The following is a 21611-nucleotide window of genomic DNA, read 5'->3' on the forward strand; positions in this document are numbered from 1 at the left end:
TTATCTGGCCTGGGAATGCTTCGAGATCTCCACTTCCTGAGAGCGAGTGATCATCTGGAATACTCTGCTGCATTTTTAACCCAACTTTGGATCAATGGAAGAAGACGGGTGCATGGACGCATGGCTGTAGGAACAAAGACAGACAGATTCAGTGTTTGCATTCCTTCGTTAGCTGACAGTGTTCTCCATATTGCAGCAGTCTGCTCAGACAGGGACCATCACATGACTGAGAGACAGGAAGACAGAGAGGAATCAGTCCCAGCTGAACAGGAAGTGGGCTTACTCAAAGAGGAACTCAACTTGGCCTGAAAGCACTCAGCTGAAAGGGAAACACCGAGCAGTGTTGGTATGAGCTGAAATGTGTTCAAGAAGAAGTGAGAAACAGGCCTTCGTCAAACAAAGACATGGCATGAACACACCAGAGATGCTGCTGCGCTACGCTCACTGCGCTTGATGCATGTTAAACGTCACTACTGTCAAGATCCTGAATCAGGAAATGAAAGTGGGTCATCCATGCTGTGAAACGAGTACGAGATGAGCTTTTGTTGTGTGTAAGAAGAATGCTTTTATAAAACAGATCCCTGCTGCTCTCACTACACTTAGGCGTTAGGGTTGGGACAGACTTGCTCACGACCACGATGCACATGCATGCAGCCAGGGCGGCAGATCACAGAACAGTCTGCGTGATTAACTTCTGATTTTGCATGAAACAAAAATAACTCAGAAGTCAAGGGAAAAGCAGCTGACTTCCTGCTTATATCTGATGATCAAAATCCTTTCAATTATCACTCGTCACGCTGGATTTTTAATCTTCCTTTTCTCTCTGCTGGTTCTCTCGTGCTCATCAACAACATACGATAGAAGTCGTATCCATCCATCGTCTTCGACAGGGGGCGGGATCCTATCCCAGCTATTGTAGGGCGAGAGGCGGGTATAAGTCATATAACCAGTCAAAAATGCATTCTTTATATGAGGATATGGACAACTGCAGACAACACCAACAAGCATGTGTTCCACTTAGATTTTTTTCCAAGTCCACCTAAACATCTCAAGTATCTCCACCGATTCACAGAAATACTGGTGGCTGCTCAGACACACCAAAGGTATAAATGTGAAAATCCTACGTGGCGTCATTCTCAGGTTATCGTCTTTACAAACTTGGGCGTTCATGCCGGCGGGGTGACGACAATACAGTCTTTACTGCCTGAGGGGTAAAAATGGAGGGCATGGATTTTTTAAAGGCAAAAGTCCGTGGAACCAAAGTAGACCCTTCCATAATCAGTGATGTGGAAAGTATAACTTTTCAAAGGGTTGGATAATACACAAGCTAATGTTCATGAATAAAGTAGCCACAGAAATTCTTTGATATTGTTACTGTAACAAAGTGAAAATCAACACACAATGGAGCCTTACATTACCACAGTGAGATGATTTTAGTCTCATGAACATCAGCTAATTGTTATTTACTAACTACTCTTGAAATAACTGTTCGGTACAGAAATGAAGCCCAACAATCATGTTTTACAGTCCTGTGGTCTCAGCCTCAGATACTCAACTAATCAAAGTGATGTCATGACAAAAATGATTGACCAACAAAACAATTTTCTCCTTCATTTATGTCAAACAATGCTGTATGTAACGTGTCTCGCGGTTAGTATCATGGTTGCTAGGCAACCTGAACAGCGCGACGAAGGCTAGACCGTCCCATTTCACAAGCCTCTCACTTCCGCACTTCTCGTACTTATAGTACGCACCGTACGTAGTACGCGTAGTGCGCGTACTTCAAGCGTGCAGACCCTGAATTGGGACACAGCCCTAGTCTGCTCCAGTCTGCATGCCAAATATCCTTGGGCAAGATACTAACCCCAGGGTGCTCTGCGATGCATCCATCGGCGTGTGAATGTGTATATGAATGTTAGTTAGTTAGAAAGCACTACAAACTTAGAAAACTGCTTGTGTGAATGGGTGTGATTGGGTGAATGAACGAGTTGTGTAAAGAGCTTTGAGTTCTCAGATAGAGTAGAAAAGTGCTACACAAAAACCAGTCCATTTACCATTTAAATCCACATCCTGACTAACAGGGTCGGGAGTAACGGAATACATGTACCGCTGTTGCGCACTTAAAATACAAAATATGAGTAACTGTATTCCGTTACAGTTACCGTTTAAAAAGGTGGTATTTAGAATACAGTTACTTTGTTGAAATAAATGGATTACACGGCGGTACTTCCCTGTTTCATATTGTGGCGGGTCAGGACTGTTTGGGTTTTGTTTGACAGCTACGTTCTGTTGTTCCAGGCGGCAGCGTTACGGTTGCCATGGTTACAGGGTGACGCTCTCTCTCTGCATGTTTCCTGGGTGAGAGAGCGCCTGTTGTTGTTGTGCTAAGCTAATAGGCAGAATGCTACCGGTATAGCTCTAAAGAATGTAGCATCATAGGCAGTGTAGTCCGTGCTGCAGGGAGAATGGACTGCCATACCCGTTATGTGTCTGTGAGCGAGGGAGGGAGAAAAAGGAAAAGTACGAGCTGTCATCGAGCAGAAACGGGAGCTGGAAGCATGTAAATATAATAATAACCACTGCAGCCAAGAAGAGAGCCTGACGAGCCCAGTTGTAGGTAAGCTATTAAGACTCGACTGTACACCGTGTTCCTGTTTTCCTCCAAAAACAATAAGCTCTGTTGGAGCAGCCTTTCAACGCCTCTCTTTGTCTCTGCTAGCAAAGTTGACCCAGACAACAAAGTAAAGCTAGTTTTCAGCTACGAGCCGACACAGAACCCACCGTATTAGCCAGAGGTCCCTTTACTACGGTTCGGAGCCGCGGACCTTCAGTAACAGTAATAAATCACAGCAATAGTACATTCATGTAGTTGTAAACAGCATGATAATATATTAAGTAATCCAAAGTATTCAGAATACGTTACTCTCATTGAGTAACGTAACGGAATACGTTACAGAATACATTTTGGGGCATGTAATCTGTATTCTGTAGTGGAATACATTTAAAAGTAACCTTCCCATCACTGCTGACTAATGAATTTAAAAACCTTCTTGTACAAAGTCCTGAATGATCAGACTGCATCATCTTTTAAGACCTCATGGTAACACTATCGCAACAGATCATTAAGAGCATCTTACTTCTGGTTCCTCTCAAAGTATAATAGGGCTGTGCAATATGACTAAAATCTCATATCCCGATATAAGACTTCTATCGTCCTGATAACGATATAAATCACAAAAATGTAACATTTTCTGTAAATTCTATGAATCTCAGGCAGCTCGACTTACGTGAAGTGTTTCCAGCTGCTCTTTGACGTGATTCAGTTTATTTTGAAAAGTCTCAACAGGATCTTGAGCTTTATTGTGAAAGGTTTATGTGGAACATAAACAAGCGGACACGCGATGGTGTTACTGTCGTAGTTGCTAACCACAACGCATAAAAACAGGTGCTTGTCCGTCCGTAGTGTGGTTATATAAAATATAAGAGAAAGAGTTAATAATAACTACAGTGACCATCAAAACCATGAAAAAATATTGCCGTAAACAGTTTATTTTGCAACACCACGAAACAAACGATGTGTAAAAAATCTGAAGCGTAAAATGAAACGATAGACGTTTTTATATCGTCATCCGATATATATCGTTATATGGAGCAGCCCTACAGTATAACATTTCATTGATGCAAATCATTGCATTTTGTTTTTATTGACATTTTTAACGGCACTGGCTTTGCATCATGGGGGGGCAGAGGCACATATTTCCATCGTTACTCTTTATTTTGTATTCTGTTGCTGGGCTAACACACAGAGGCTAACACCATTCACACTGGTTGTCAAATGGCGCTATATAAAAAAACTGAAGTGAACTAAAGGTTAAGTGAGTGGTTCCCAAACCTTTTTTGCTAGGCCCCCTTTGTTTTACAAGAAAAATGTTCTTGTGCAGGTGAAGCCAAAGGGAAGATTTGCTTCATCATATTTTCTTTGGCTTGGAAGGAAGTTGGTTTGGAAAGATATTTGGCGATGCTTCATCTCCTGCTTTGCGTTTGCGTGGGAGCCCCGTCGAAAACCTGTCCATGATGCTAGCAGTGTCCAAGCATTTTACACAAGCTAATGCGTTTTTTAAATTTTCATACCGTGCCCCCCCTGCAATGGCTCTGCACCCACCCTAGGGGGCGGGCCCCACACTTTGGGAACCTCTGGGTTAAGCGATTAAATGATCATTTAAATGTAGCCAACGCTGTTACATAAAGTGAGTTTTCATGTTTATTTCGGAACAGTAATAAGATCCTCTCAACTCAGAAAACCAAATTAAGAAATCTTTATCAAAACAGATCACCCTTCACTGACAGTGGCAGCAGAGCACATCTGTCAAATCTGCAGGGAAACATGACTGCATCTCGTAGCTTCCTGTAACTTCACTGTGGGGAGTATTTTACAAGCCCACACTCATGTTTAGCAGAGGAAACAACGAAACATTTCCCCCAGCCACACTAACTGTGGCTGTGATATCCTTAAATACAGAAGAGATCTCTGCTAAATGCAAGGAGAAGCAGCCCTCAGGCAACCACAGCGATGTAGTTTAGGAAATATTACATGAAGATTATACTAAATGTCTCAGACTGCAGGAGGAAGAACCTGTTACATAAGCTAACATTATACTGATGATCATCTTGAGGATAATTATAAGCCTTCTGGAAGGAAGAGAGTGACATTATTAAGCTCACATAACTTTAGTTAGGTTCTTTTAGTTATTTCAGTCTGACAGCTCTATTTTGGTTTGGTACAGTTAATTTAATACACATTTATGTACATGATCATTAGAAGTCAAAGCAAGCATCAGGCTGCAGGAACTCTTGTTTTTTTTTTATCTATGGGGTGGAAAAGTGACATCTTATAAGCGGCCACCTCAGCTAGGCTTGTGCACTTGAATTGTGAGAGGCAAGAAAACAGAATTCAGTTTACTGAATCTGCAGTCTACTGACATCTAGTGGTGACATTTTACGCACTGTAACTTTAAGAATCTCTGGATCTTATTCGCGAGTGATGAGAAGCTAGTAGAGAGGTGCTGCATCAGCACGTGTAGCGTTCAGATAGCTGCTCTGCTCTGTGTTGGTACAGGGCATTGACGATGATAACAGTGAGTGGATTATATTCTTAAACTTAGTTACAGCGCTTTCAGAAAGACATCTACTTTGATAAAGTCTACTCTCCACTGCTGTGTAATCAATTATTGTAAATGTAAATGTTATCAGGAAATGATCAGACAGGAGAGGGTTTTCAGGAAACACTGTTAAATGTTCAGTTTCTAGGCCATATGTTAAAACAAGATCTAGAGTGTGATTAAAGTGGTGGGTGGGTTCTTTTACATTTTGAGAGAAACCAATTGAGTCTAATAACAGATTAAATGCCATGTTGAGGCTGTCATTTTTAGCATCTACATGGATGTTAAAATCGCCCACAATAATTATTTTATCTGAGCTCAGAACTAAATCAGATATAAAGTCTGAGAAATCAGACAGAAACTCTGTGTAAGGCCCAGGTGGACGATAGATGATAACAAGTAAGACTGGTTTCTGAGTTTCACAGCTGGGGTGGACGAGGCGAAGCATCAGGCTTTCAAATGAATTAAAAGTCTGTCTGGGTCTTTGGTTGATTAATAGGCTGGTGTGAAAAATTGCTGCCACACCTCCCCCTCGGCCTGTGCTTCGAACATGAAGTTCACTTTTGTTGCTTATGGTCATTGTACGAGGCAGACAGTAGAATGATCCGGTACAGTAAGTTGGCTGCTAAGTTGTCAAAAGTTGTTAGGCAGTGAGCGTGCTTTGTCAGTGTCACAGTCAGAGCCACCCCTTAGTCATTATATCTGCTGTCAAAACACAGAGATGGCTGATAACGCTCAGGTCAAGGCTTTAAAAACAGGTCTTCACCGACCAGCAGGTAAAATCAGGGTGCCTACTTGCATCTTCTAAAATACTCATGAGGCCATAGATCATCTATTATACTGAGCTCTAGGTAGAAACAGAATGTGGCAGTGGCTGAAAAGCTGGGCTCAGCCTCAGACGTCAAACGAGAAGCTCAAACACGCACAGGGAACTTGGACGTGAGAGTCATTTAACACACAGAATCTGCTGTAACTACACAACAAACAGGCACAGTTAAACAAGGCACTTTTGTCTACTTTCAGATTTCCCCTTATTTTGCCTGTACATTGAAGGTAGCCATGAGATTCTATAAAATGGCCTAAACACTCGCTGCAGAGCAAATACATGTTTTGATACGATGGTTTTGTGTGCTGAAACTCCAGTGTGAAATCCAAAAGGCTGCCTGCTTAGAACTGGGATGGGTCTACTAAGAACAGGGGTGTCCAACTCCAGGCCTCGCGGGCCGGTGTCCTGCTGGTTTTAGACGTGTCCTTGATCCAACACAGCTGATCTAAATGGCTAAATCACCTCCTCAACATGTCTTGAAGTTCTCCAGAGGCCTGGTAATGAACTAATCTTTTGACTCAGGAGTGCTGACCCAGGGTGAGATTGAAAACCTGCAGGACACCGGCCTGGAGTTGGACACCCCTGACTTAGACCCTTCATAACTGCTTGTTCTTATCTAGGGGAATTTTGCATTCAGCTACAGCATACTTTCAAATGCTAGCATAAGTTGTAAAGGCAATAAAGGAAGTCCTACCATTGTATGTCACTCTGGGTTTAGTTAAACACAACACAAGGTGAAGATCCATCTCATCTGAGGCCAAAAACTTGGAGCACACAGGGCACTTGAAGCCTGGAAGAGAGAAAGACACCAGCAGTGAGTAAAACATGGAAGGTGGAAGATGAGAAAGAAACGAATGTGCAACAGCATTAAAGTGGCAAACACTGAGTGTTTTCTTCTCTCCTCACTCAGCACAAGTTGGTGATGTGTTGTTGCATTTCATTTCCACTTTGTCCAGTGCTGTGAAAGAGACTGCGAACACTCTTTTTCTGCCCAGACTGGGTAGAATGTATTGCTACAGCCAGTTCTTGACTTAACTGCAAAGAAACCTGCACTACCAGAAGATTTCACCTAATAACGCATTACCATACACGTTTCTGCACTAGATAACCAGTGTGTTAGAGCACACTGTGATGGTTGGTGCGCCTGATTATTAAAAAGGGGGTTGTAATCTTTCAGCACTGACATATAGTTTCATACATTTGATTTATTTCTGTGCACAGACTGCTAGTTTTCATTATATCACTGCTCCCACTCAGGCTTTAGTCCAACCTAAATTATTGCACAGACATACAGACATCACTGTTAGACTTTTACAGATATTTAAAGGCCATCCTTTACAAACACAGTAATAATACTGAATTGTGGGAGTGACCTGCAAACTGCTTTGCAGGGTTTTTTTTTCTTGTTATTGCTTTTCAGTTGCCGTACCAGAATGCTGCAGCATCATATTGTGGATGTATGAGTGCTGTTTATCTTTCTCTGAAAACAGAAACAAAGGTTTGATGAGACTGAAGTTTCCTGGCTGGAACACTAAAGCGGCAAGCTGAGAGGAACAAAAATGCTATTTAGAGCTCAGGAGAAAAGCAGTTACTGTAGGTGATAACTGAGTCGCAAGAGCCACAAATGCATTTCAGTAATAACCCCACTTAATAATAATAATATTGATGGAACAAAACACTATTTGAAATAGCGAGGCCAATTATTTGTTTGTGCACCGAAGACATTTGAGTGTGAGATTAAAGGATGTACATGAGGAAAGAGTTGCTTTGCGTCACTTTGTGTGATTGGGTGAATGAGGCATGTTGTATACAGCGCTTTGAGTACTCTGGGAGAGCAGAAACGCGCTTTATAAGAATCAGTCCATTTACAATACGAGATTGTTTAATTATTAAGCAGCCCTAAATATCTATTCTCAGTTTAAACTGTGGCTTTCACATGTGACGACGGCATTTGTAATTAAAAAGGGCAGCAAGCTGAGAGAAAAGCTAAAGCTGTGCTGGACTTTCACCCCTGCTCTGTTTTCCCCAGTGTAACATTAAAGAGACACCAACGGAAGTTCAACTGAAGATTGTGATATTACACAGAAGTTTAGCCATAGTACCATGAGATAAGATGGTGCAGAATCAAAGTAATGTTTCTTTATCCATGAAAGTGGTTACATGGTGGCTTGGCAAAAAGCCAAAGGCCTATTAGGAAATATATATATTTCCCCTCTTGCCCTCTTCAAGCTCGGTCCTCTACCAGAGGCCTGGGAGTTTGGGGGTCCTGCAGTATCTTAGCTGTTCCTAGGACTGCGCTCTTCTGGACAAAGGTCTCACATGTTATTCCAGGGATCTGCCCCTCGCCCAGCCTGAGGGTCACTACCCCGAGTTCTCCGATTACCACGGGGACCACTGTCACCTTCATCCTCCACATCTTCTCGGGTTCTTCTGTCAGCCCTTGGTATACAGGACTTTCCTAACTCTCTGCAGGTATTTGGTGGTTGCAGCTTTCCTAGCAGCCTGTTCGTGGTTCCCATTTGCCTGTGGGATTCCCAGGTACTTGTAGCTGTCCTCAGTGTCTGCAATGTTGCCTTCTGGTAGTTCGATCCCCTCACTTCTGCCTACCTTTCCTCGCCTTGTTACCATCCAAACTACACTTCTCCAGTGTGAATGACATCCGATGCCATTGCTGTAGGTCCTAGTGGTGTGCATGCGGGAATCGATGTCTCGGGTATGGGCAGCTTGCAGGTTCCCTTAGTACTGCCTTGCTCTTGGCCTCTAGTCTCCTTCTCCGTGGGGGGTACTCCTCCTGGTGGCTGTTCATCTTGTAGCCATTCATCACTGCTGCCATAGTGTAGATCAGCTGATTAGTCTCAGTGATGGTCGCAGTAAGGATCGTCCGTGATGCTGCATTCACATCTTCAAATAGACCTTCAGAGAGTACGTCACGTAGCCTTGGTAATTGGCTACGGAGGGTCCAGGTTTCCAGCTTCGCCATGAGCCTATCTTTCAGTACTTGGGACTTGGTACCCAATCTCAAGTGGGGGTGATAATATCACCCCCCTAACCTGATGTCCTTGCTCCCCCTTGCTGTAGCATTTGTGTTGCACCTCAATGATCTGAATGTTGGAACACAGTGTTTTGCGGTCGGTCTCTGGCACAGAAGATTCCAGAGTTGATGGGATTATTTTTATGTGGTGTAGACAAATGCCAGGTGACTTCTGCTGCAATCAAACTTCCCCTCTGGGACAAAGAAATGTCATTTATGTGCAATATGTGAACTGTATAGCAGTGACAGCAGTGTTTACACACAGACAGCCATGGATTCAATCACTAAATGTATTAATAAACGATTAATCAGAGACAGTTGGAGGCAGATAATTCCATAAATTATGCTGCATACTGTACATCACACTCCCCACATCCAGTAATTATCCCTTTGTTCCGACGTCCATCACAATCTTGCTGTCACAATCTCAGCGGAGACAGTAAATTCTGCAGTTTCCTGTCACATTGCAGATTTCCTCCTCCACTATCCATCAGCAGTTCTGCAGCAGGGGGCAGAGTGTGACATGTCACAGCCAGGTGTGTGTTTGGAGCTTCCTACAATGTTAAAATCTGTCCAAAGGATAAATGGATTAAGGCAGAAAAACACACTGTTTGCCTGACCTCACAACACATGCACAGTGTCATCTTTTAAGACCTGCTGGCCATATGCTGACAATTAGGCATGTGCAGTCTAGGTGTGTCTATGTGAAATGGAGAAATGCGGATGGATCCAGCTCTGCACGGCTCCACCGCTCATTCTGAAAAATGCTCAAAGCCAGAGCTGAGCCCTCCCTGTGAGGCTGCGATGACTCATCCGCTATTCTATATGGGCTGCTCTCTCCACCACATTAAATTGCTGCACATGTCCTCGTGCGTGTCTTTCTGAGGTCATACCTGCTGTTGGTCGCATTAAAACTCCCAAACAATATGCCTCCGAGTATGAGTCGCACACACTGAAATAATGACACGAGTGTTATTTATAACCCTGTCCGATCTGCATCTTTTACTTTCCTGTAAAGTGCTGCAGTCAACAAAGTCACATGATGTGAAACATCTGCTTCCTCCAGATAGGAAGTTTGAAATTTCTGAATTCCCCAAAACAAACCAGAAGAGAAGTAGAATTTACATATATATGTGTGTATATATGAAAAATCATCATCATCATTCTGATAAAAGTAGGGGTGTAACACAGCTCTAACACAAAGAGAGGAACACGTTGTTTCTGCGTGCTGCTTAAAGCCACAGCACAACACTGCTGTAACAAGGATGCCTGTAAATGTTAGTTTGTATGATTCTTTCTTTCACTATCGTATGATATGTTTATATAACTGTTTGACTGCTTTCTCTGATGAAACCCTCAAACTTCAGCTACTTTTCCTCGTTAGTTCAAATAAGACTGGATGACTTTGATCTTGAACACCCCACCCACCCACTCACCCACTGTGAAATATTTTAAAGTGGACCCCTTAGGCTTTACCTTTTTTGTTACTTTCAGAGGTGGATGTTCATATTAAACATGGCAACATTTCAAATAATAAAGCCAGTGTACAATAATCCCTGTGAGCTTCACTGTTTTTCTACTCTTGACTCTCTGTGATGTCAGAGAGAGGATGGCCTTAATCAGCTTTGTGTATCTTCTGTTATAAAGTCCTGATCTGTTACTAGTGTTTATTTAAAAGGTTGCATTTGTCACTGTGAGGAAGCTGCTTTATATTTAAGGCAACATCCGGCTCGACAGAAAAAATGCTCAAACAACTTATAATAAATCCACCCAAGAGTCTTTATTTTCTGAATTTGTGCATTTACCTTATTGACTTAATTGATTTGCTCTCGTGTTATCACAGCTCAGTGTTTCTCCTGTAGCTGCTCTCCCTCATGTATGTGAGGTGAAATATGCCAGGTGAGGCCAAAAACCGACCAACTGTTAAGTTACACTGGCTGCAGTTAAGGTGTTGTCAGAGCTTTGCAGTTGTGTCATTTGAAAGTGGTGAACACGTGAGAAGTGGAACGAAAGACGTGATTCCAAACATTTTTACAAATAAATAACTGCAAAGTGGGGTGTGCGTAATTATTCAGCCCCCTGAGTCAATACTTTGTAGAACCACCTTTTGCTGCAATTCCAGCTGCCAGTCTTTTATGGTCTGTCTCTACCAGCTTTGCACATCTACAGACTGAAATCTTTGCCCATTCTTCTTTGCAGAACAGCTCCAGCTCAGTCAGATTAGATGGACAGCGTTTGTGAACAGCAGTTTTCAGATCTTGCCACAGATTCTCGATTGGATTTAGATCTGGACTTTGACTGGGCCGTTCTAACACATGGATATGTTTAGTTTGAAACCATCCCATTGTTGCCCTGGCTTTATGTTTAGGGTCGTTGTCCTGCTGGAAGGTGAACCTCCGCCCCAGTCTCAAGTCTTTTGCAGACTCCAAGAGGTTTTCTTCCAAGATTGTCCTGTATTTGGCTCCATCCATCTTCCCATCAACTCTGACCAGCTTCCCTGTCCCTGCTGAAGAGAAGCCCCCCCAGAGCATGATGCTGCCACCACCATATCTGACAGTGGGGATGGTGTGTTCAGAGTGATGTGTAGCGTTTTGCATTTTAGCCAAAAAGTTCCATTTTGGTCTCATCTGACCAGAGCAGCTTCCTCCACATGTTTGCCGTGTCCCCCACATGGCTTGTGGCAAACTGCAAACAGGACTTCTTATGGTTTTCTGTTAACAATGGCTTTCTTCTTGCCACTCTTCCATAAAGGCCAACTTTGTGCAGTGCACGACTAATAGTTGTCCTATGGACAGATTCCCCCACCTGAGCTGTAGATCTCTGCAGCTCGTCCAGAGTCACCATGGGCCTCTTGGCTGCATTTCTGATCAGCTCCTTGTTCGGCCTGTGAGTTTAGGTGGACGGCCTTGTCTTGGTAGGTTTACAGTTGTGCCATACTCCTTCCATTTCTGAATGATGGCTTGAACAGTGCTCTGTTGGGATGTTCAAGGCTTGGGAAATCTTTTTGTAGCCTAAGCCTGCTTTAAATCTCTCAATAACTTTATCCCTGACCTGTCTGCTGTCTTCTTTGGACTTTATGGTCCAAAGAACCCAGTATTCTCTTAGACAACCTCTGAGGCCGTCACACAGCAGCTGTATTTGTACTGACATTAGATTACACACAGGTGCACTCTATTTAGTCATTAGCACTCATCAGGCAACGTTATGTGCAACTGACTGCACTCACACCAAAGGGGGCTGAATAATTACGCACACCCCACTTTGCAGTTATTTATTTGTAAAAATGTTTGGAATCATGTCTGATTTTTGTTCCACTTCTCACGTGTTCACCACTTTGTGTTGGTCTTTCACGTGGAATTCCAATAACATTGATTCATGTTTGTGGCTGTAATGTGACAAAATGTGGGAAAGTTCAAGGGGCCGAATACTTTTGCAAGCCACTGTAAAAGTAAAAGCTGTTATTTTCTGCTGATCCTTGTCTATTAGCTTCCTTCCCACTAACAACTGCTGTGTGACATTATGGTGGGCGTTCCAGCTGAGTTTTAAGGGGAGAGAAGCTCAAACTGCTTTTCTGAGGCAGGGAATGAATTCTGCGGTTTTATTACTGTACGTGGAAATGAACTTCGTATGTCTCCTTTTATTATTTCATTATATGGACAATGCTCCTGTGGACACATTTAGAGGACATGTAAAGGCATGTAACGCTACCTATGATACAACTTTCAAACTTTTATGTGCATGTATATATTTGTCCAACTAACCATCTAGCACTGCACGGCTCTCTTAAGCTCACCTGCCAAAGTCTTTCAATCAGGTTGAGGTCTGGCCTTTGACTGAGCCACTGTAACACCTCGATAGCTTGTTTGTGGATCACTGTCCTGCTGCCTAACCCAGTTTGGTCAAGCTTTAGCTTTTGGACAGATGGCCTCACATTTGGGTCTAGAAAACTTTGGCGCACAGTTGACGGTCAACTCACTGACTGCAAGTTGCCCAGGTCATAAACGATTACCCCTGCACCACCATGGTCTACACCTGGACTTTGTGTTGTTTGTTGTCTCTAATTGTGACGCTCTGCCTTATAACCAAATAGCTCAACACACACAAAACTCATTGGTATAAAAAGATAAAAATGTGAAATTGGGGTAATGACATTCATAGCATCCTTTCTTAGATCACCACATGTAAATATGAGCACTGGAAGTATCCTTGGGCAAGATGCTCTCTCATCCTCTCAATCTTTTTCTCCAATGCATCCATCAGAGTATGAATGTGTATGAAGGTTAGCTAGAAATGGCTTGAACAGAAAAACGAGGTAAGCTTTGGGTGCTCAGGTAGAGTAGGACCATATCTATTTTTTTTTTTACCCAGCACCTGAGCTGACAACTGTATACAAAAATCTGTAATGGTCAACAGGTTTGCCTTTTTCACTGAAATAGTTATGAGTCTCATGGTATAAAAGAAAAGGTTAAATGGCAACACAAATCTCAGGCTCCTGTGCTTCATAATAAAGACATAAATGGTATCTAGTGACAGAGTTTTATTTGCAGAAACACAAAAAGAATCAGCTTTCCTGACGCACATAAAGGTAAATAATTGTAAAATAAAGGGCAACCTCTCTTCACTCACACACCTACAAGAATAAAGCAAACAGGACTGATATTAACCCTTTAAAGCCGGTCGGAGAGGGCACGCTCTGTTTTGTGTAACTATTTTTAAATCCCGGTAGCTCTGCAACCACGTAAGCTAGCGCAATAATTGTTTTTGCATATGAAACCAGAGGAGTTGTACTTACATCTTATGCCATCAGCTTGTCCTCGGTCACAGTTTCCTTCCACATATAGCTTTGCAAAAACTGCATAAAAAGCACTTGCAGCAACAAAAACATAATATTCCAGAAACACGCTTTGCTGATCCGATCAGCTGTTCATAACACTTCCTACATTGGAATAGATGTCAGCGTGAACTTTTGCATGTCCGCCATGACCTGCCTGAAACCGGAAGTGACGTCATTTTCGCGGAAATGTAGTTTTTTACCATCAGGTCCTCATGAGCCTATACTGGTGTTTTTAAAAGTTATGTTTGACTTTATGACTTTCTGTGTCGTTTCTGGGATGCTTAGGACTCATATTGCACTGCTGGAAATAGTTTATTTTGATGCATATGCTGCTTTTTTGCAAATTTGCATTATAATATTTATTTTCGTTTTTCCTGCAGTATATAAAAATTGGTGTATTTCAAAAATAAAACTATGAAAACACTCAAAATAAATTTCCTGTGGTGGGAAACTATTTTCCTACAACTTTTTTGTATTTACAGTTTTGAGGGATAAGCCTCTTAAATTTCTCTAACTAGAAATATATGTTAAAAAACAAAAACGATTTTCAATTTTTTTGTAGTTTATTGCACTTTTTTGCAATTTATGTAATTACTATGCACTTAATGCAGACATATTATTAAAATTTGGGCTACAATGGTTGTATTGATGTATAGCAACTTGAAATGCTCCCAAAAATGGCTCCACAGCATGTAAAAATATAAAGTAAGCTCTGGCGGACTTGGTTCTATGGTAGGTCTTAAAGGGTTAATTAGCCTGTTAACCTGCTTAAAGCCTGATATTTTCAGGACACACCACTGCAAATAATGTATTTATATTTGTAAATGTCCACATTTAGTGTTTAGTGAATTAAAATTAGCTGGTTGAAAAGGGCTAAAAGCAGTATGTTAAAATGCATCAGATAAAACTGGGTTTGTGCCTTACTCACGTCGTCCTTGCTGGTTTCAGTTGCCACTACATGAGCTCACCTCGTGTCACATCATTTGGAGAAGGACCTGCTCGAGCTGTTTCTCACATTTTGGACCGTGTTTTTCTTGGTGTTAGGTTGTGCGAGTGTTACAGATGACACTAGCTCATTGATTTTAACAGCTGTTAGTTTTGCTGTGCTCACCGTTCTTTTGATAGAAATTTGTTAACAGCCAACTTCCCTCAGTTGCTTTATTTCATATGATTTTGCTTTCTAAGAGAAAGACATGAGTCACAGTGCATTCATAACACCTAAAAGCCAGTCGAGCTCCGGATGGACTAAACCAACCTGGGTAAAAATGAGTGTCTCCACTACTTCTTGGAATTAAAGTTCATTTACACGACTGAAACTTCATTATGACACTAATTACTTTGAAATGAAAATTGAAAACAAAACCAAATTTTTCATTCTAGGCTTGTAAGGGCCTTTCCCACCATTGGGGCCCCGGGTAATCAGTTCCACTTTTGTCGCCACTTTAATGTTATGAAGGTTAATGTTATGAAGGTTAACATTGTGCTGAGTGAGGGAGCAGGCTGGACTGAAGTCCAAAGACGACCATGAAAAGCTGCGAGCCAGCAGCTTCTTGGCTACAGACTCAAAACTTCACGCACTGTTACCCAGAATGCTTCACACTTTTGACTATATAAGCACCATATCTTTGTTCCCATCTAATCTGCTGTTTGGAGAGCATCCCTGAGCCCTGTGTTCATTACCCACTGTCCTTAACTCAGCTCTCCTGCAGTCCCTGTGTCAGCACATCTTGCACACCATGCTATTAAAAGGGATTTATGAATCGGCATTTTATTGATCCCTTCACCGATTGTCCAACCGGTGTGGCTGCACTTCAGTAGCCCAGCTCGTTGTACACAAACGCCTTCCATGAATCCATCAGCATATGCATGAACACCACTGCTCACAATCCTTTAATATTAACGTCAGGTTTTCCAGAGCTAGGCAGATTCTTAAGCTGAGAACTGGCAGGGATAAGAAACTGGTAATCAATCATGACCAAGTAAATCCCCTTTGTCTTTTTTCACTGCTCTTCTTGAATGAGGCCAGCATACAGATTCATAAATACATAGAACCTAAGGCCAGAGAAAAGGTCTGCACTCGCAGCTCGATAGTTTGATTTGGATCCACTGAGGTGTTGTACACAGGCAAGATTACAAAAATGGTTTGTTTAAACACTTCTGGGCTGTACATCGCAGAGACCGCTCTCCAACATCACTCTGTGATCACAAGCAGCCTGAATTCCACAGAGATTACAAACTTTAAATTAGCTTTTTTTAGATTTTTGCTTTTTATGGACACAGTGGCAAAACTGTTTGACTGCACCATGAATTTTGGTGATTTAACTTGCACAGAAAGTGCATTTCAGGGAACGAGCAGCAATTACAAAAACAAAAAGGAAGGAAACAATATTAGCCCTGTGAGATCCTTAATGCGGAAACAGCAGAAATCGATATTTTGTTACAAAAAGGTTTTTGTGCTCTGACTTCAGAGCATGTTGATCCTTTTTCTGAGCAAGAATCCTGACATTCCTTCACTGTCCAAATGTGTTTAACTTGTTTTTGGCAGCAATAAACATGACAGTTTACTTATTTTAATTTAAGACATGTTTGATTTTAATTAAGATTAAAACTTTTTTATTTAATGTAAAATTATATTTTGTTTTAATTTACTTTCAAATTCTTCAGTTGCTGAAGGGGCTGCATAGTTTTCATAAACTGCATAGTTCAGAATAGCTATAATTGTACCAGATGGTTGATTCAGTTAAGTTGGACTAGACTGTAATACAAACCGTTCAGTTTGTCAACAATAAAACTGAAATGAGAGAAAGACTGAGTGTGAGACTTTGATATTAGAGGAAATGAATATTGATGAAGTTTACCTTTATGTACAGAATCTGAATATCGCAAAATATTTTTAAAAATTGCAATAATATCGTATCGTGCGTTAAGTATTGTGATAATATCGTATCGTGGGATGTATGGTGATTCCCACCTCTAGTCACCATCCTCAGTAATGGAAACATACTTGACTGAAATAATACTTCTGCATGAATCAATAATGAAATAACTGATTGAGGAACTTACGCCGGCTCCAAGTAACAAAGTATCTACAGACAGTCAGCATAAGACAGGCTTTGATTCTCTCTTGGCCAACAAATACTTCGATTGTTTGAAACCTTGGGGTCTGTGGAAGTTCTCAGTCATCCAGGTCATGATAGTATAAGCGCTTGGAAAGAAAGCGACTGGACTTTAAATTTCTTGAAGACATTTCATCTTTCAACCGAGCAGCTTTTTCCGTTCTAAAACCAAATGGTGGAGAGTCCCTGTTATATAAGGGAACTGTCCTTAACAGGGTCATTAACCCATGTTGATCATGTACCACCTGCACCAGGGTCATCGATCACCTGAGAGGTGAAAATACAGTCGTTCCTTAGACTTCGGGGTTTAGCTATTTAAAACATGCAGAACACTAAAAATAAATTGATGTGATCGGGGAGTCTAAATGTTTCAAAGTAAGTACGTGGATCTAGATAAAATGCGAGGGAGTCTCCTCCTGAGACAGAAAGCTGTGAGGGAGCAGAGCTGTACTGATGCTGGACACCACTGAGGGTCATTCTTTTGATAGTTGGGCTGAAGAATTGTTGACCCACTGATGTATATAAAGTTCATGTTACTGGCACTTTCACTCCAAGGCAGAGGGTAAAACAGGAAGTGACTGGAATAAAAAGAATATAGAGAAGAGTGGGCAGGAGAGAGCAGCAGCAACAGGGGTATAAATAAACATGCTTGCTGAGGAAAGAGCTGGATGTAGTGGAGACGATGTGAGGCAGTCCTGCTGTCTAACGCAGCACTGCCTCCTTGTTACGTCAGCTTTCAGTCTTTCTATCCTCCCCTCAGTAAACATTAGTATCACACGCAAACACAGAGCACGAGGAGGACTTGGCGTCGGGTCACCGTGTAAAACCGTGGTCAGGCTCTTTTTGCTCAACTATTGTTGACTTGATTTGGCTAGCTTTGACGATAGCAAGCAAACTAGAGTTAGCCAGCTAGCTGGATTACGCTAGATGAATCTGGCACCGGTTAGTTAGAGTTAGCAGATTGAAAATGGCCAACTACGTTACCAGATCGGCCCTGGAAGTTTGGATGAACTAGCCGAGCTTTAATACCGTATGTTGTTATGTGAGACAGCTTCTGTGTTGGCTTACACGCTGCATTTAGCGAACATCAGCCAGCAGACAGACGGGTCAGAAAACAAACTGTTGTCACAATGAAACAACTAAATAAAGCTCATACAGCCTGTTAGGAGGAGATTCTGTGTCATAAAGAATCTCTGTGCTTGTCCTTCTTGACCTTAGTGCAGCATTCGATACTGTTGACCATAATATCCTGTAAGAGCGATTAGAACATGCTGTAGGTATTACAGGTATTGCACTGCAGTGGTTTGTATCATATCTATCTAATAGACTCCAATTTGTGCATGTAAATGGAGAGTCCTCTTCACACACTGAGGTTAATTATGGAGTTCCACAGGGTTCAGTGCTAGGACCAATTCTGTTTACATTATACATGCTTCCCCTAGGCAGCATCATTAGAAGACATAGCATACATTTTCACTGCTATGCAGATGACACCCAGCTCTATCTGTCCATGAAGCCACATAACACACACCAATTAGTTAAACTGCAGGAATGTCTTAAAGACATAAAGACTTGGATGGCCACTAACTTTCTGCTTCTTAACTCAGATAAAACTGAGGTCATTGTTCTCGGCGCTGAAAAGCTTAGAAATATGGTATCTAACCAGATTCTTACTCTGGATGGCATTACCTTGGCCTCCAGTAACACTGTGAGGAACCTTGGAGTCATTTTTGACCAGGATATGTCCTTCAACGCACATATTAAACAAATATGTAAGACTGCGTTCTTCCATTTGCGCAACATCTCTAAAATTAGAAATATCCTGTCTCAGAGTGACGCTGAAAAACTAGTTCATGCATTTATTACTTCCAGGCTGGACGACTGCAATTCATTATTATCAGGATGTCCAAAAAACTCACTGAAAAGCCTTCAGTTAATCCAAAATGCTGCAGCAAGAGTACTGACAGGGACTAGAAAGAGAGAGCATATTTCTCCTGTTTTGGCTTCCCTTCATTGGCTTCCTGTTAAATCCAGAATTGAATTTAAAATCCTGCTCCTCACATACAAGGTCTTAAATAATCAGGCCCCATCCTATCTTAATGACCTTGTAGTACCATATCACCCTATTAGAGCACTTCGCTCTCGCTCTGCAGGCCTACTTGTTGTTCCTAGAGTATTTAAAAGTAGAATGGGAGGCAGAGCCTTCAGTTTTCAGGCCCCTCTTCTGTGGAACCAGCTTCCAGTTTGGATTCAGGAGACAGACACTATCTCTACTTTTAAGATTAGGCTTCAAACTTTCCTTTTTGCTAAAGCATATAGTTAGGGCTGGACCAGGTGACCCTGAATCCTCCCTTAGTTATGCTGCAATAGACGTAGGCTGCCGGGGGATTCCCATGATGCATTGAGTTTTTCCTTTCCAGTCACCTTTCTCACTCACTATGTATTAACAGACCTCTCTGTATTGAATCATATCTGTTATTAGTCTCTGTCTCTCTTCCACAGCATGTCTTTATCCTGTCTTCCTTCTCTCACCCCAACCGGTCGCAGCAGATGGCCGCCCCTCCCTGAGCCTGGTTCTGCCGGAGGTTTCTTCCTGTTAAAAGGGAGTTTTTCCTTCCCACTGTCGCCAAAGTGCTTGCTCATAGGGGGTCATATGATTGTTGGGCTTTTCTCTGTATCTATGAAGCGCCTTGAGGCGACATTTGTTGTGATTTGGCGCTATATAAATAAAATTGAATTGAATTGAATAAAGAACCATTACATGTATGTGAAACAGCAAGAAAGAAGCTCTTTAGAGGTCAGCATCGTAATAAAAGTACGTGACTGCTTCATAGATGGAGTACTGAATGGCCGTACTTATTTCCCATCCTGTGAATACATGCAGTATTTGTCTTATCTGTCACAAACACACCACCACTACCATAAACCTCTGTGGGCTTTAAGGGGTTTTCTGCTTTTTCCACTTACAACGTGTGAGGAAAGGTTTCAGCAGGTGCTGTGTGCCGTTAATCATCTGCCCTCTGAGATCAGCAGATGGACTGCCCTCAGAATAACAGCATGGGGGGTTAAAGAACAACACAAACCGTGGCAGACACGTCTCTTTATGCTTCACATGTGGGAGGAGTATGAAGGGAGAACTGTGTGTACGAAGGTTAAAAGCCACTTTCATTTTCTCTGGGATTTCCCTTCACACACTGTCAGATACAGACTGTATAAATGAGACATCATGAGAAGATCATCTTCACTGTCACTGTTGCAGGAGCAACGAAAAACTGTTCAGCCACATAATCCAAAATGTAGACCAATAACAATATAACATAGTGCAAAGTGGAGTCAGTGGAGAGTACACTACCTGCTCTACTACAGTCACAATGTTCACCACGGATGTGTCTCTGAGAAATCACTGCCACTCCAAAGACAACTCGAAAGATTTGCATTTATCGAGTAGCCAGAAACATCACGCTAAGTTAATATTCAGTATTCAGAGGACTGTGCATCAGCTTAGAGATTACAGGTTGTTCATCTATTCAAGGTGAAAGGACAACACTGTGAACCAGTAAAACCATATCAATGATTCTCAGTGAAACACTCGTGTCAGTGTTATAAATATATTCCTCTAATCTATCCACACTGCACAGCTGTGCACAGATGTGGCACTTTCACATGTTGAACCATAGCCTTGATTCATGTGATTAGTCACCTGAGTTTATTTGTTATTAAATATTAACATGGCTGCTGTAAAACAGATCTATTGGCTGATCACAGATGCAGTGATATGAAAACGTTTCTTTGCTTTACTGAAGGAAAAAGTTGAGTTTACATGGTTGTAGACTATGGATCATGAAAATGAAACAAACAAACAAAGACATTCTTGTCAATCTGTGATAATATTGCAGGTTGATAACAGCAGAAACATCAAATATATCCTGGTTGAGGAATAAACCTATTCTAACCTATTCTTAGTGAAACAATAAGTCAGATTATTAAGGTCATCACTTTATAGTTAAATAGATGACAAAGTAAATGAATCTGTTTGTCAAAGACTCCACTGTGAATAACAGGGCATAGGGTCACATTCATTATAACAGTTTCCTCTCAGCTTCTCTGTATGTGCAGTTTGTCTCTCTGAGTAAATAAAACAAAAAGTCTGTGTGCATGATGCTATTCTGGGGTTTTTGGCCTTTAAGCGCTTGTCTTCATGCAGCAGGAGGCACGTCGAGGCACAATGGGGCAGAGATTGCAGGATCGGCACCTGTCCGGCCGACACCTGCCTATTTATCGAATAAGATGGCGAGGAGGTGCAGAATCTCTGCAGGAAGAAGAAGCTCAGACGTTTACAAAATATACCGATGTGGGGTTTGGTCACGCTACCATGCTACTGTGGAAAAAACATATCTTGCTATTGCAGATGTTTGAAGAGAAGTTAACCTGCCTAAGCTGAATGACAGAATGAGGCGTGTTTTATGAAACTCTGTGTGTTCAAGCAGAGCAGCAAGTCCACTGCCCGTTACAGTGTGACTACAATCATTGGAAAGTGTTCTGGATGGTGGAGACGTTTACACCCAAACTACAAAAATGTTACAAGTTTGTTCAGGAGAAACTGAGTAACACAGCTCTTTATCCCACTGTGGTTGCTCTTTCTAGG

The 21611-nt window shown here is 41.9% G+C and overlaps 1 protein-coding gene across 2 annotated transcripts in view; it reads right to left on the minus strand.

Annotated features, from left to right (window-relative positions):
• znrf2b (zinc and ring finger 2b) overlaps positions 1-21611 on the minus strand; it is a 52093-nt gene that overhangs the window by 12712 nt on the left and 17770 nt on the right. For both annotated transcript variants that reach the window (XR_015718417.1, XM_087837147.1), the window contains exon 2: positions 6680-6775. Coding sequence is in view for 1 of the 2 variants with exons in the window: in XM_087837147.1 (XP_087693273.1) it covers positions 6680-6775 (96 nt within the window). In the remaining variant the exon portion in view is untranslated. The remainder of the gene's footprint in view (positions 1-6679; positions 6776-21611) is intronic.

Source organism: Neolamprologus brichardi, unplaced genomic scaffold (genome assembly GCF_056152115.1).
Source record: "Neolamprologus brichardi isolate AB-2024 unplaced genomic scaffold, ASM5615211v1 NODE_ptg000008l+_length_2720982_cov_1, whole genome shotgun sequence".
Classification (NCBI taxonomy): Eukaryota; Metazoa; Chordata; class Actinopteri; order Cichliformes; family Cichlidae; genus Neolamprologus; species Neolamprologus brichardi.